At 57.2% G+C, this 15,211-nt stretch overlaps 1 protein-coding gene across 2 annotated transcripts in view; it reads right to left on the reverse strand.

Moving 5' to 3' along the window:
• MYO1F (myosin IF) overlaps positions 1 to 15,211 on the reverse strand; it is a 50,140-nt gene that overhangs the window by 7,309 nt on the left and 27,620 nt on the right. For both annotated transcript variants that reach the window (XM_044999104.1, XM_044999105.1), the window contains 17 exons: positions 15,028 to 15,159; positions 14,371 to 14,505; positions 12,413 to 12,545; positions 11,689 to 11,885; positions 10,576 to 10,656; positions 9,871 to 9,957; positions 9,298 to 9,384; positions 8,700 to 8,867; positions 7,713 to 7,798; positions 6,718 to 6,799; positions 6,523 to 6,629; positions 5,469 to 5,567; positions 5,142 to 5,286; positions 3,815 to 3,929; positions 2,122 to 2,291; positions 1,393 to 1,538; positions 789 to 935 (listed from right to left, as the gene is read on the reverse strand). In XM_044999104.1, coding sequence (XP_044855039.1) covers positions 789 to 935; positions 1,393 to 1,538; positions 2,122 to 2,291; positions 3,815 to 3,929; positions 5,142 to 5,286; positions 5,469 to 5,567; positions 6,523 to 6,629; positions 6,718 to 6,799; positions 7,713 to 7,798; positions 8,700 to 8,867; positions 9,298 to 9,384; positions 9,871 to 9,957; positions 10,576 to 10,656; positions 11,689 to 11,885; positions 12,413 to 12,545; positions 14,371 to 14,505; positions 15,028 to 15,159 — 2,117 coding nt within the window. The remainder of the gene's footprint in view (positions 1 to 788; positions 936 to 1,392; positions 1,539 to 2,121; positions 2,292 to 3,814; positions 3,930 to 5,141; positions 5,287 to 5,468; positions 5,568 to 6,522; positions 6,630 to 6,717; positions 6,800 to 7,712; positions 7,799 to 8,699; positions 8,868 to 9,297; positions 9,385 to 9,870; positions 9,958 to 10,575; positions 10,657 to 11,688; positions 11,886 to 12,412; positions 12,546 to 14,370; positions 14,506 to 15,027; positions 15,160 to 15,211) is intronic.

Here is a 15,211-nt window from a genome sequence, read left to right on the forward strand (position 1 = left end):
GATTGAACCCAGGAGTCCTGCCTCTCAATCACCCGCCCACTCTAACCACTAGCCCCCACTCCCTTCTCAGAACTGGTAATAGAACCCAGGAGTCCTGCCTCTCAATCCTACCCCCACTTTAACCACTAGACCCCACTCCCCTCTCAGGGCTGGGGATTGAACCCAGGAGTCCTGCCTCCCAATCCCACTCCCACTCTAGCCACTAGACCCCACTCCCCTCTTAGGGCTGATAATAGAACCCAGGAGTCCTGCCTCCCAATCAGCCCCCCCACTCTAGCCACTAGACCCCACTCCCCTCTCAGGGCTGGGGATAGAACCCAGGAATCCTGCCTCCCAATCACGGCCCCCCACTCTAATCACTAGCCCCCAATCCCCTCTCAGGGCTGGGGATTGAACCCAGGAGTCCTGCCTCTCAATCACCCGCCCACTCTAACCACTAGCCCCCACCCCCTTCTCAGAGCTGGTAATAGAACCCAGGAGTCCTGCCTCTCAATCCCACCCCCACTTTAACCACTAGACCCCACTCCCCTCTCAGGGCTGAGGATAGAACCCAGGAGTCCTGCCTCTCAATCCCACCCCCACTTTAACCACTAGCCCCCACTCCCCTCTCAGGGCTGGGGATTGAACCCAGGAGTCCTGCCTCCCAATCACCCCCCCCACTCTAACCAGTAGCCCCCACTCCCCTCTCAGCTCTGGGAACACAGGGCTCTCCAGTAGGTGGAGCCGAGCGGCAGATGGGCCCCAGCTGCCCCCACCTTCCCAGCCCCAGGAGCCCCACCGCCGCTCACGTGTCAGCGAAGCTGAGCTGCAGCTTGCGCTGGGTCAGCTCCTCGTAGCGTTTGCACAGCAGGCTGATGAGCTCTGTCTTAAAGATGGACTCCAGGAAGCTGTCGGCTTCCTCCTCGTGGAGGATGAAGAAGTCGTCCTGCCTCGTGCTGGCCAGACCAAGAACCAGAGAAGAGGGCGTCAGGGCCCAGCTGGGAGGAACCCTAGGGCTGGCTGGAGGCCACCTGGACCCACTGGAGATCACAAGGGCCAGGGAGCTGCTGATTTGCAAAGCTGTCCACGGACTGTGACGCTTCGCCTGGGGCCTCCCCATGCAACCCCTTCCTGGCACCCCCGCCCCGGTCTGTGACGTCTTCACCTCCACCAGGAGGAAGGGAGACTGGGGGACAGCAGGAGAGCCAGCCCACCAATGCGCGCCGTGCTGAGGGCCCGGGGCATTGGTAGGAGTGGTTGAGCTGGGTGCCTATAGGGCTGAGGCGATAGCAGTGGGTTGGTTCCCTGGTTGTGGGGGGTAAAGCTGAGGACTCCTGGGGGTGCAACCAGACCCACATTTGAAGTCCCAAGACCTTGCAGAGGGCTGGGGGGTGGGCGAGGTCCAGAGGTCACCTGAGGGAGACTCTGCAGATGGCCTGGATCTCCACCTTCTTCTTCAGCACCTCCTTGATCTGGCCTTTCTCGGGACCCTTCTTGATCTTCTCGCGGCCAATCAGGTAGAAGTACTTGGGGGTCAGGACGAAGTCACGCTTGATGGGCTGGGGGGAGAGATGGGGCAGCCGTGTGAGGGGTGGCGAGCGCCAGCGGGAGGAGCCCGGACCGACCCCGGGGAGTCAATCGCCACGTCTCACAGGGAGCAGCACCGGTGACCCCAGGGCAACAGCGGGCAAAGCTGGGGAGGGGAGGTCAGTACTTTGGGGTCATCGCTGGGGCAGGGGTGGTTAAACCAGTCACTGTCTGCAGACTTCAGAAGGGGAGAATTCCCACCCCGCTCCCAGGCCCTTCCAAAATCTCTCTCTGTTTCTGTTGGGGCAGGGGTAAGCAGATCCCATTTTCATGCGATGCCTTTAAAAACCGGGCGGCTGCCAGCTCCCGGGCAGGGAGCAATGGACACATCTGGGACCCGACTGACCGCAGCCCTGCCGGAGGAATGGGTATGGGAGCCCACGGACAGCAGGGCCCTGGAGAGGACTATAAAGAAGGAGATCTCCCGTCCCTACAGCGCAGCCTGGGATTTGCCTCTCTCTTTCCGAGAGGAATCTCTCGGCACCCGCCCCTGGGTGAGGAGGAGGAATCCCGTTCCCCGCCCCATCCCTGCCCGCCCCGGACGAGTCCGTTTACCTTGAATCTCCGGTCATACTTGGTGATCGAGTCGGCGAAGTCTATCCGCTCCCTCTTCCCCATGAACTGACGCAGCTCAGGCCTGTCCTCCATGCCCAGATAATCGCCCACAAAATTCCGGTTGATGCTGTTCTTCCTCCTCTCCTTGAAATTGTACAGGATGTGGGAAGCTGGGCAGGGACACACAGCAACAAGAGTCAGTCGCAGAGCGGGTCAGCGGCCCGTCCAGGCAGGTATGTCGTCCCCGTGTTGGAGGGTTTCAGAGGACGGCGTTAAAACTCCACAGAGTACTTCTCTGTGCAACCCTATGCCAGGAGGGTAGACATATCTTCCTGACCCCCAGTGTACGCCCTGAAGCCTGAGCATTTAAGGCTCATGAGATTTTTGTCCTAGCTATTCTAACTGCAAATGCTATTCTTGGTCAGATAAATGTCCCATCTTACTGAGCTGCTTGTCTCAATAACATCCTGCAGCAGCAAGTTCCACAGGTTAATTATACGTCACATAAAGTGTTTTCTTTTAGCTGTTTGAAGTTTGTAACTTTTAATGACACTCACTGCCCTCTAATGCTTGTGTTGTGGGACGGGGTGAATGGGAGTGCAGGCCTGGCCTTCTTTGCACCATTATTTTAGGTGCTTGTATATCTCCTTTCGCTTTTGGCATGCACAATTTGAGAGTATTAGTAAACATTTGCAGAGGTATTAGTAGTACAAGTAGGAATACCCTGCGCTTCCATATTACGTTACAAACGTTTATTAATTAACTAAGCTTCATGACACCTCAGGGGAGACAGAGGCATGGAAGAAATAAGTAGCTTGCTGGAAAACACAGAGGAAATCACAGAAAGCTTGTAAAAGAGCTAAGGATTCCTGCCTCCCACATTCCACTGCTCTAAATCCCCTGCCTCTCTCCAGGGCCGCCCAGAGGATTCAGGGGTCTGGGGTCTTCGGCGGCAGGGGCTCCCCACTTTGGCGGTAATTCAGTGGTGGGGGGTCCTTCCGCTCTGGGACCTGCTGCCAAAGTGCCCTGAAGACCCATGGCGGGAGCCCCCCGCCGCCAAATTACCACCGAAGACCCGGCACTTCGGTGGCGGGGGGACCCCGCTTCGGCGGTAATTTGGTGGCAGGGGGACCTTTCACCCCGGAGCAGGACCCCGCTCCAGGGCCCCCAAATAACTCTCGTGGGGGCCCCTGTGGGGCCCTGGGCAAATTGCCCCACTTCCCCCCCTCTGGGCGGCCCTGCCTCTCTCCCTCTCAGAGGCAGAATAGAACCCAGGTGTCCTACCATCCAGTCCCCGCTATTCTAACCCCTGAGCCACACATTCTCCCAGAGCTGGGAATAGAACCCAGGAGTCCTGCTTCCCACTTCTCTCATTCCAGACCCACAGCCAGGAATAGAGCCCAGGAGTTCTGCGTCCCAGTCCCCCAAATGCTAGATATGTTGCTTTTTAAACTAAAATTTCTGAAAAGGCCATTGTCAAACGTTGGCAAGGGCTAACGTTGTGCCCTGCCTGCTTCCCCGCCCCCCTCGAACGGCTCCCCAGCTGCTCCTCCCTGTGCAATCCAGCGGGCGAGAAGGTGACATACCCAGCCAGGGTACATGCACTTTACCCCAGGTTGTATCAGCTCCCCGCTCCGTGTCTCCACAGAATCTCCCGCCCTGGGTCTGCTGGCGCAGCTCTCGGCTCTCTTACCCTCCTCTCGCATCTGTTCGTACTTCCGGATGGCGATGTGCTTCCGCCAGGCCTTCTGGATAACTCGGGCAAAGCCATCAAACTTCCGCTCCCGCATCTCCTCCAGCAGAAAGAGCTGGTGGCAGCAAAACACAAACGCGCAGGGAACGTGAGACCCAGCCAGACCTATGCAGCGGTGGGGTCGCAAGACAGAGCCAACCTCTGCTCTCCTTAGGGGCTGCAGAAATGGTTTGAGTAGACAGACGGACAGGTTTCCATCTCATCGAAACCTCTCTCTGTATCAGCTATAGCTCCCTCTAGCTTGCACGGGATGAGAGAGGACACCAAGCTGACTTTAGGGGGGCTGCGCCCTGTTTTCTTCATTCCCCACAGGGGTTGGAAACCAGAAGGGCAGCCTCCCCGAAGCCTCCTCCCTTCTACCCATCAGCCGAGCGCCCGTGAGCCGAAGGCTGGGGAAATTGGTGAAAACATTTGACACTGATTCGGTTGACGTTTTTTTACACCCTCTAATGTTGGGTGTTTACCCGCAAATTAACGAGCCTGGGAGCTCTCTGCCGAACATGCCTCTCTTGGAAATGCTTCATTCGCTAGATCAGGGGTCGGCAACCTTTCAGAAGTGCTGTGCCGAGTCTTCATTTAGTCACTCTAATTTAAGGTTTCGCGAGCCAGTAACACATTTTAGAACGTTTTTAGAAGGTCTCTTTCTATATGTCTATAATATATAACTAAGCTATTGTTGTATGTAAAGTAAATAAGGTTTTTAAAATTTTTAAGAAGCTTCATTTAAAATTAAGTTAAAATGCAGAGCCCCCCGGACCGGTGGCCAGGACCCGGGCAGTGTGAGTGCCACTGAAAATCAGCTCCCGTGCCACCTTCGGCACGCGTGCCATAGGTTGCCTACCCCTGCCCTAGATCCCCTCCGCTGAAGTTCAGCCCATTAGCTGCAGGACAGCCCTGGGAGAGAGCAACACAGAGTCACAGACACCAGGCGGGAGGCCCTTTGCCTAGGGTGACCAGACAGCATGTGTGAAAAATTGGGACAGGGGATGGAGGATAATAGGTCCCTATATAAGAAAAAAGCCCTGAATATAGGGACTGTCCCTATAAAATCGGGACACCTGGTCACCCTACTTTGCCCCAATTTCGTGGTGATGGCTGGTGACCTGCTACCCCTTCCGGCATCTGTGCTGGATGGAGCCGGGTGATTTTATGGGGGCTGCTAAGCACATCCATTGCCCTGCCTAGAATCCTTGATAATCCTGGGGGGCAGTGGGTGAACCCACATTGCAGCAGGCAGCTCCGGTCTTAGGGGAGATGGGCCACTTACTGATTCTGGGTTCTTGACAAAGACCTTGCTTCGGCCCATCTGATACTGGTCGGCGTCCATGTTAACCGACCGCAGCAGGTGCTGCACGCCCTGGCGCTCATCCCCGCGCCAGCACGGCCACGTCTCGGCCGTCAGGATGGCGTACCTGCCGGGAAAGGGGCACGTTAGCTGACGGGCTTTCGGTGACTGCGGCTCAGATGCCTTCAGAAACAAGAGGTCCTCTCTGGAGCTCCCAGGCCAGGTGAGGATCTAGCTGCACTGATTCCCGGCGCAATGGCAGAGTGCACCGCTCGGGGGTCCCTCCAGCACTCACAGAGGCGGCCTTACCTTTGTAGAAACTTGTGAAAGACCCGTCGATAGGCAAATCCCGCCCTGCGTACGCGGATGTTCTCTTTCAGCCCCAGATATTCCACTTGGTGCTTCACCCTGCAAAGCAACGGGAGGAAGAGAGACGCTCAGCACAGGTGACTGACGTGCCCAACGGACGGACTCTCGGACTGGGGCGGGCGCCACCTGGATATTGCTGAATCTTGCTGGCAACGTATGTGTGAGGTGGGTGAGCATGTACACGAGAGTGTGAGAGAGGGAGCGTGTGCATGTGTGGAGGAGTATATGTGAGTATTTGCACGAGCGTTACACTTAACCTGGCCTGCTGGGTGACTGCGGGCAAGTCACGTCGCAGCGGTGTGCCTCAGTTTCCCCCTTTGTAACAGCTTTGAGATCTGCTGATGACGAGCGCTGTCTAAAAGCTAAGTATTCATTAATGATTCATGATTATTATTAACTAACCCTGTCTGGAATCACAGAAACGAGAGATGGAAAAAAAACCTCATGTGACATTTTCAAAAGGGCTTCAGGGACTTAGGAGTGCAAGGCCCATTTTCAGAAGTGACTCATTTTCAATTACATTTCGGCTCCTAGGGGCCAGGATTATAACGGTAATTAGGCCCCTAAAGAGGAGGATAGCGGGATTGTCCAAAGCGCCTGAAGAGATGAAATGCCCGACCCCCCATCAAAGTGGTCAGGACCTTGTTTGCAGATAAATGTTTTTTCTGCCTTGAACCATGGCCTGGATCTGCGGGCAGTCCCCTGGCGCTGCCTTGTAATGAATCTTTGGCTTCTTGCTCACACGCTCGCAGTGAGGAGCAGTCTGGCCCAGTGGGTAGAGGCACTGGTGTGTGAGGCAGGAGACCCAGCTGCCATTCCTGTTGAGCTCCTCTGAGATCTTGGGGAAGGTGACTCCCCTCCCATCCTCTGTTTAGACCATCAGCTCTTTGGGGCAGGGACTCTCTCTCACGATGTGTACGTGCAGCTCCAAGCGCAATGGGCCCGCTAGGCGCTACTTGTAATGCAAGCAATGAACAGCGAAGGCCCCTCTCACCTGCTTTCCTCCCAGTCCTTGGGTCTCTTGGTCTCGTTGGGTTTGATGCAGCGGATGTAGTGTGGCGTGCACTTCATGAGGGTGTTCACCAGGTCATTGGCCTGTTTCTGTTGGAAAGACCGACGTCGACAGTGTTAACAGTCTCACCGGCTCCCCGAGGGAAGGGAGACGCTCTCCCGTAACCTCCTCCCGTACCTTGATCTTGGAACTGGCCGTGGTCGGTCGGCCCTTCTTGTCGGCATCTAGTTTTTCTGGGAAAAGCATCCGGATGAAAGCACTGAAAGGCAGAAAACAGTCACCAGCGGGAAACCGCCGCGGACCCACTGAGCTCCCCGCCGCTGGGTCTGGCCAGCTCCAGGAACTCATTTCAGCTCTGGCTCAGGCAGGTGCAGATGCTGTTGAAGTTCGTGGGAGCCGCACCTGGGCTCAATTTTACCAGGGCTGAATTACACCAGGGCTGAATTTTACCCCGAATTTTCCCAGAGGGGCTGACCAGCAGCAGGAAGATAGGAGCTGTGCTACCAGACCAAACACTGGTCCATCCAGTCCAGTGTCCACTAGCTAATACCTGATGCACCCCAGGAAGATGAGCTGCCCCGACCCCGCTCCCTTAATAGACTGGTACGATGCTGCACATAAAGGGGACGTGCTTCCCTGACCCCTGAGAGCTGCTGTGCAACAGGCCGGTGTACAACCCAGGGGGCTCGGGCACCACTTTGTCCGAGGCCAGGAAAGGGTTAAGCTCAATTAAGCTCTGGGGAAGGGCTGCGTGGGAGACAGAGGGGAGAGAAAGCCACTGGGAAGGCCGGGCTCCACCCTGCGGGTAGGGAGGTGTCACAGCCCTGTCCTGTCCTCCCTGTCGGGACAGGGCTCGCCGAGTGGAGTCGGGCTTGTTTCTCCGGCTCATCTCAGCAGTTTGCACTCAGGTACGGTGACCAGATGAGAGGAAGAAAATATCGGGACACATGGGTGTGGGGGTCCGACGGTGGAGCAAAAAGACGAGTGCTGCCAGCGGAGTGAAATATCGGGACAAAGATCGGTCGGGACGCGGGACAAACACCTAAATATCGGGACGTCTGGTCACTCTACACTCAGGCATTTTCGGAGGCTGCACTTGGACAGAACTCAGGGCAGGAACTTTGAGAAGACACCTGTGATGGGCCCGGCTATATGTCCAGTGCGGCACTCACAATTCGCTGCTCTGCATGAGCTCAATCAGGTCGGTGAAAAGCACGTCCCGGTTCCGTTCGCAAAAGCCATTCACGTCATAGGAGACCTGGAAGGAAAAGTCAGAAATCAGCCCGGGGACGGTTCTCTACAGACCAGATCAACTGGTTGCGTGAGCCGCAGCGACCGGCGCTTTGGAAGAAATACACATTTGCCGTCAAACGGCCCATGAGCAGGTCGCGTATGTCTTGTATTTGTTCCGAGTTATCCCTCCCGTGTTTCCCTCGGGTCATTCTGGGTCTGCGGCTTGTTTGTGGGCTGTTTGTGGGGAGCGCTCCCTGACAGGACGATCTGGTACAAATGCCTCTGATGCCAGATGTCTGCTGAGGTGCCTGACTAAATGCAGCCTATGAATTAGGAGCAGTAATAACTGCATGTGTCCATATGGTGCCTATCCACACATATACACGGGAATCAATGGGATAGTTGTACATTATCCACGCAACCTGTGTGCATCATTCTCTCTCTCTCTGGGCACTTACCTGGCCCTCAGCACCATCATACCTGCATCACGCGTGACCCCTGTGACCTAGGGGTGCTATCCCCATTTTACAGATGGAGAACAAAGGTACAGGGTAGATTCAGGGATTCACCCATGGGGCCTGTGGCAGAGGCACAACTGAACCCAGGTGTCCTTAGCCCTAGCTCAGTGCCCTATGTATTATTAGTTGTATTATCGTAGCACCTCGGAGCCCACCCGTGGACCGGGACCCCACTGCGCTAGGTGCTGTACAAACACAAGTCAGCCCCTAGGAGCTTCCCCGCTAGACCACCCTTCCTACCCATTCCGTGCATACACCCAGGGATCCCTGGGGTGTGCGGCTGTGTCCATGTGATGTGTGTGTACTCCCATAGGATTATGTGCAGCGTGAGCGGACAGGGATCCATGCCGGGTGCTCGCGTGGGTGCCCGTGTGCCATGGCGCTAGGCCCGGCGCCCATGCAATATACCTTGCCTGCATAGTGGTGGATTACAAAGCCCGAGTTCCAGCTGTTAAAGTGCTCGTGAGTTCCCACCGCTGCCTGGAGCTTCTGCAAGAGGGTCTGGTCCGCCCCTTCCCCCGTCGCATGCATGGTGGCACAGACGTCATCGAGGACACTCATGATCCCAGGAGGATTCTGGGAGAAAGGGCAGGAACGTGGATGAGGGGCCCTGTGTTCGCGGCATCACTGACCTGCAAACCTGGGCGACTGCCAGGAGCGGGGCAGGGAATGCAGGTATGGCAGCGTCAGGGATTGTCCCTGAATGCTGGGCCTGTGGGCCAATCCCAGTGCCAGGCTTTGGCCCATCCAGCCCAGCCACGTGCTGATACGGGGTTACTCTCCACTTAGGTCAAACCAATTAACCCCTTATGCAGAGCAGGGGGGAACAAAGTCACTCCCCAGGGCTGGCTCTTTCCCTGCGTAGTGCTGCCGTTCTGCAGCTGAACCCTGCCCAGGGGTTTCAGTCCCTTTCAGCGCCCAGTGGGTCATGCACCTTCCTCAGGGACGGACCCCCCAGCCCGCACTGCCCCCCGCCGGGAAGGACAGCAGAACTCCCCCCTCTTACCAGCTTGTTCTCTATCAGGTCACACACCACTTTGTTATTGAAATACTGGATCGGGGTCCACTTGATCCCCTCCTGCACATACTCTTCCTAGAACAGACAAGCGAGATCCAGCTGTGCAAGGCAAGGACGGCGCTTTGGAACCCACAGCTGGGACACAGGCTGATGGGGGGGGGGGCAGTTTCCTTCCTGGGGAGCAAAACGCCTGCCTCCCTTTTATGCACAGGCGCAAAACTGTCTCTGGGCCTTGGGCTTGCTGCAGACGCATTCAGGACCTTTGGGCCAAGATTTTCAGGAGTGGGAGCCTCAGGTGAAGTGCCTCCATCCGTACTGAAGCACCTGCTTTGCAAAAGTGCCAAGCACCTAGCAGCCCCCTCCCCTCCGTTTCCCTAGACTCTGCCAGGGGGGAAAGAAAAGGCCATATGCAAATGAGGTAATGCACACGCACGATTATGCAAACAGAGCACTAGCTCGTTTGCATAAAATCGCCTGATTTCAGAACCTCCAGCCTTAACAGGCCCGTCTCCGCTCTCCCCTGCCCCACAGCGCTTCGCCCCGCCCCGGTGTGCACCGTACCTGCTCCGCTTTAAGGGTCAGCTCTATAAAGATCTGCTGCAGCTTCTCATTCACAAAGTTAATGCAGAATTGTTCAAAGCCGTTTTTCTACAGCGTTATAAAGGAGAGAGAAACAGTGAGATCCCAGCTGGGAGGTCAGCTCCCCCCACTCACACCCTGCTGCTCCCGGGTCGCTCCTGTTGGGCCTTATGGGGCATTCTGCAGGGGGCTCCCCGTGAGACGGGGCTCTCCCTCCCCAGGCTGGTGGGTCCCTGTGGTACTGCAAGGCCAGGTAATTAGCTCCCCAGCTGGCCTGCAAGGGGAGACAGTGGCATGGGGATCTAGGGGATGGCCACTGGCTCCAGGGCCAGTCAGTGGGGAGGATGGGCACCAGGAGGGGCAGCTGGCAGGCTGGTCCGTGCAGAACTGGGTGTTATACAGCTGTGGGGCAGACTCACAGGCCAACAGTCCCCAAAACAGCGGACCCCCGAGGAGGAGACCAGCATTTTGAGGGGTGCCAAGATGGAGCCGGGGGAGGGGGGTGGCAGGTGGAGGGAGAGGGAAAAGGCTTAGTGGGGAAAGAGTGACTCTGGAAGGGAGGTACCTTTGGGTTCTGCATCTTGGCAGTCTAGGGGAACCCCCCTTTCCCTCTCAGCTGTTCTGCCCGGCGTGACCGCGCCCTACGGGTGGGGGGAGCCGGCACCTGCGTTCAAGTGTAACAAGTACCTGGAATATTTCAAAGCCGTAGATATCCAGCACCCCGATACTGTACTCCTCATTGGGCTTCCGCATGGCCCTGTTAATGGACTGCAGGGGAAGAAACGGAGAGAACGTGAGTGAGCGGGAGAGAGAGAGAGAACGGGGAGAGGCACAGGGAGAAGCTTCAGCACCAGGAGGGCTACTTCTCCGACACATTGCACTGTGTCCTTCTGGGCTGACCCTGGCCCTGGCCCTGGGGGAAGGGAGAGGGACCCTGGCGAAAGCCAAACCCTGCCCCTTACTCACATCGCACCGAAAACGGGAGCCAGTCACAACGGCTGCTTCGACCCCAGGGACATCGGCCCCAGTGGAGAATGTCAAATCTAAGTCAGACCCATCCCCTTCGTCACAGTTCAACACACCATTCACAGCTGCTAATCCCAAGTGTGTTGGAGGGTGGATCTATCTATCTATCCACCCCCATCCCCATACACCCCCTCTATCTAATCTATCTATCCACCCCCATACACATCTATCTACCTATCCATCTATCTATCTATCTATCTATCCCCATCCACCCCCTCTATCCCCATCCATCCATCCCCAGACACCCCCTCTATCTATCTATCTATCTAGCTAGCTATCTATCTATCTATCCATCCCCATACACCCCCTGTATCTCTCTCTCTCTCTCTCTCTCTCCTTCGTGTCTGAGTGAAGCCCTGCCCCATACTCAGACATGGGTCTGACGACTTCAGTAGGGGAGGGGCCAGCAGCTGCTTCTTGATGATGAGGAGGAGCAGCTGCTGCTTCAGAGACAGGTTGAAGCGGGAGAGGAAGGACCATCACATCCTCTGCCTTCCCCTCAAGTGCTGGGGCAGTTTGCGGGTGGGAGACTTTGGGGAACCCCGGCCATGGGTCTCTTCAGGCAGCAGCTGCTGGACCCACGGCTGGTGAGATGGGAAGCCTGTAACCACCCCAGGGTAGATGGGACTCAATCTCCAAGGGGCGTCCCATCCTGGGGCTGATCTCCCCCAGGTTCCTAGCCAGGACTCGGGAACAGCCACAGAAGAGATTTAACACAGAGCCAGGGACCCACAGGCTCTGGTTAACCCGGGCAGCTTGGGGCACGACCCTCACCTCCACGAGGAAGTCAAAAACCCGCAAGTAGAGCCCCTTGGCCAGGGCATCGCGGGTGTAGGACGCCTGCTCCACGTTCAGGGTCACATTGATCGACTCCGACCGGCCGCCCCACTTGCTGTCCATCTTCCTGCTCGTGATCTTGTCATTGAGCCTGTCCTTATCAATCCCCAGCAGGAAGGCGGGGAAGGCCAGCACTGCACACAGGGAGTGAAAGTCAGGGTGTCTCTAGACACCCCACCAGCCCATACAACTCCCTCCCTCTGCCGTTAGTGAACAGGGGCTGTTGTTCCCCAGCTCAGCCATGCCCCCATGGACAAGGGGTGGCTGTGGTCTAGTGGTTAGAGCAGGGGTTCTGTGTGCCAGGACTCCTGGGTCCTATTCCTGGCTCTACCAATGTCTTGCTGAGTCACCACTAGCCAATTCACTTCCTCTCTCTGTGCCTCAATTGCCCCATCTCTAAAATGGGGACAGTGATGCTCAGCCATGTCTGTATTGTGCTTTGAGACCTGTCGCGTAAGGCATTTGCAAATCATTCCAAAGCATTGTTAAAAGCACCTCCGCTTGATCTCATTAACTAAACAGGCCAGTTTTACATCCAGCCTGGATATCGTAAGCTGCTTATCTGCCCTGACACTGGGTGGAAATCTGCCCATTCAGCTGTCTCCTAGTCTTCTCTGCTGGCCCTTTCCCAGGGGGGATGGATTCAGGCGATGGTACTCACGGTCAGGGTTCTCCACCTGGGCATAGTTGCCCTGTTCTCGGAAGTTAATGTTGCCCAGGTGCAGGATTCCCGCCACGATCTGTAACACCAGCTGCTGGTCCTCGCGGGCGATGCCTATCACCTGCATGGCGTTCTAGGGGGCAGAGAAAGCATCCCATCAGCCTGCGTCCCTGGTATTACGGCTGTAAACTTCTTTTGGGAAGATTTGGAAAATAAAAGCACCAGCAAAAAGAAATCCCCCGTGACCATTTCTGAAATGGAATATTTAGAAGAAAGCCACATCCGCTTCCAGGACATAGTGAACCCCGGACACGAACAACCCTGCTGTATCAATCTACCACCAAACAGGCAGCACTACTGAAAAGCAGCCACCTCTGGGGTGGGAAGACAGCAACGAGGTGGCAGGTAGCACCCTGCGCAGTACTGGTTGGTTAACATTGGCAGAGGACGCTCCTCTTCCAAAAAGCGCCAGGGGCTCATTCCTGCACACGCAGAGCAGACAGGACCAAGCACGTGTAGAAAACAGCCTGGGATCCAGGGTATCTGCCTCACACAGAAAACCTAGCTGGTGTTAAGATGGAGCTTGACACATTTATGAATGGGATGGGGTGGCCCACGACAGCAGAGGACTGGACCAGTGACCCAGGAGGGCCCTTCTGATCTTGTATTTGTACACATATGTGGCTGTGTCGACCTTGGAGGCCCTTGGCAGCTTTGCCCCTAAGGCAAGGGTGGGCAAACTATGGCCCGGGGGCCGCATCTGGCCCTTCAGACGTTTTAATCTGGCCCTCGAGCTCTCGCCGGGGAGCGGCGTTGGGGGCTTGCCCTACTCCACATGTGCTGTGGCTCCACATGGCTCCTGGAAGCAGAGGCATGTCCCCACTCTGGCTCCTATGTGTAGGGGCAGCCAGAGGACTCTGCACACTGTCCCCATTCCAAGCGTGGCCCCTGCAGTTCCCATTGGTCAGGAACTGTGGCCAATAGGAGCTGCAGGGGCAGCACCTTCGGATGGGGCAGTGCACAGAGCTGTCTGGCTGTGCCTCCACCTAGGAGCTGGAGAAGGGACATGCCACTGCTTCTGGGAGCTGCTTGAGGTAAGCGTTGCTCAGAACCTGTACCTCTGACCCCCTCCTGCAGCCCAACCCCCTGCCCCAGCCCTGATCCCCCTCCTGCCCTCCAAACCCCTTGGTCCCAGCCCGGAGCACCCTCCTGCACCCCGAACCCCTCATCCCCAACCCCACCCCAGAGCCCGCACCCCCAGCCAGAACCTGCACCCCTTCTGACACCCCACCCCTCAGCCCCAGCCTGGAGCCCCCTCCCACACCCTGAACTCCTCATTTCTGGCCCCACCCCAGAGCCCACACCCCCAGCCAGAGCCCTCACCCCCTCGCACACTCCGACCCCCCCAATTTCGTGAGCATTCCTGGCCTGCCATACAATTTCCATACCCAGATGTGGCCCTCGGGCCAAAAAGTTTGCCCACCCCTGCGGCTTTCGGTTGCTATGGGAATGCTGGGAAAATAACACGAGCTGGCGGCACCACTGGTTCAGAGACTGGGTAGCTGGCCAGATCCCCACCCGTCTCTGAGAGGGCGCGCGGGGCGCCCAACCTGTCTGCGGGCTCTCAGCACACGCCCAGTCCCGGGCTGGGGGGCCAGCCCCCCTAGCCTGTCCTGTTGAGGAGCCGTCATCCGGCATGTGGCTGCAGGCAGGTTGCCACGGTTCCCACCTGGCTGTCCAGCCCTTTCTTTCAGCCCCAGCCAGTCCCTCTGGGCTAAGGGGCCGGAGGGCCTCAGGAGCGGCAGAAGATGGGGCACACAGAGTTGCCTTCTTGGAGCTCAGTCCCGTTTTCATCCACAAGCTGGGCCAGGTCAGATCAGCCCAAACCGTACAGCTCGGGTCAGAGCCACGTTCTAACATGCCCCACTGTGAGCACCCCCCGCACACGGGCCACTCACCATGGTCTCGTGGAAGTCGCTGCGGTCATCGGTGCCGTCCACCTTGTAGGTTTCGGACTGGTTCAGGTAGTAGTAATAATCGGGGGTCATGATCCCCAGGTTCTGCTGCTGCTCCTGGGAGGCCCCTTCAATGAGCTGCCGGGAACGGGGAAGAATGCAGGGCTGGGGTCAGCTCCTGGAAACGAACCGGCCCCTCGGGGTTCCCCTGCTCTGCAGCCCGGGGCTGTCTGTCCCCCCCTTGGAGTGCCGTCTCCTGCTCAGCCAGAAACCCAGGCCGACCAGCCGCTCTAGGGCGCAATTCTGCGCCAGACGCGCCAGCGTAAAAGCATAGGGGCACGCGTGCTCCTTTCCCGGCACGGACGCCAATACACAGGCGTGTCCATTTGCACACTCATGACGACGGCCACATGAACGCATGTGCACGTTCACATACTTGCCCACACACACACAGCAGCAAAGAATCCTGTGGCACCTTATAGACTAACAGACGTTTTGCGCGCGCACACACACACACACACACACACATTCTTAGTCAGTCATGCACACCCATGCTGATACACACAGTCACACTCCGCCGTGTTCACACTCCTGTTCACACCCCCCCCCTTGACCCCCCCGTGAGCCCCAGCACCAGATCCCCCGGGTTTGTCAGGGTACCTGGTAGTAGATGTGGAAGTTCCTCTCATTCTCATTCTGGTTCACCACCCTGGATTTCTCCAGCAGGAAGTTGGAGATCTTCCCTCCGTCCGGCTCACCGCCCCGGCTGAACTGGATTTCAAAGTATTTCCCCTGCCGAGCGAAGACATTTCAGCCATGAGGCTGCAGGGCGGCAGTACTCTGG

The sequence above is a fragment of the Mauremys mutica genome, chromosome 24, assembly GCF_020497125.1.
Source record: "Mauremys mutica isolate MM-2020 ecotype Southern chromosome 24, ASM2049712v1, whole genome shotgun sequence".
Lineage (NCBI taxonomy): Eukaryota > Metazoa > Chordata > Testudines > Geoemydidae > Mauremys > Mauremys mutica.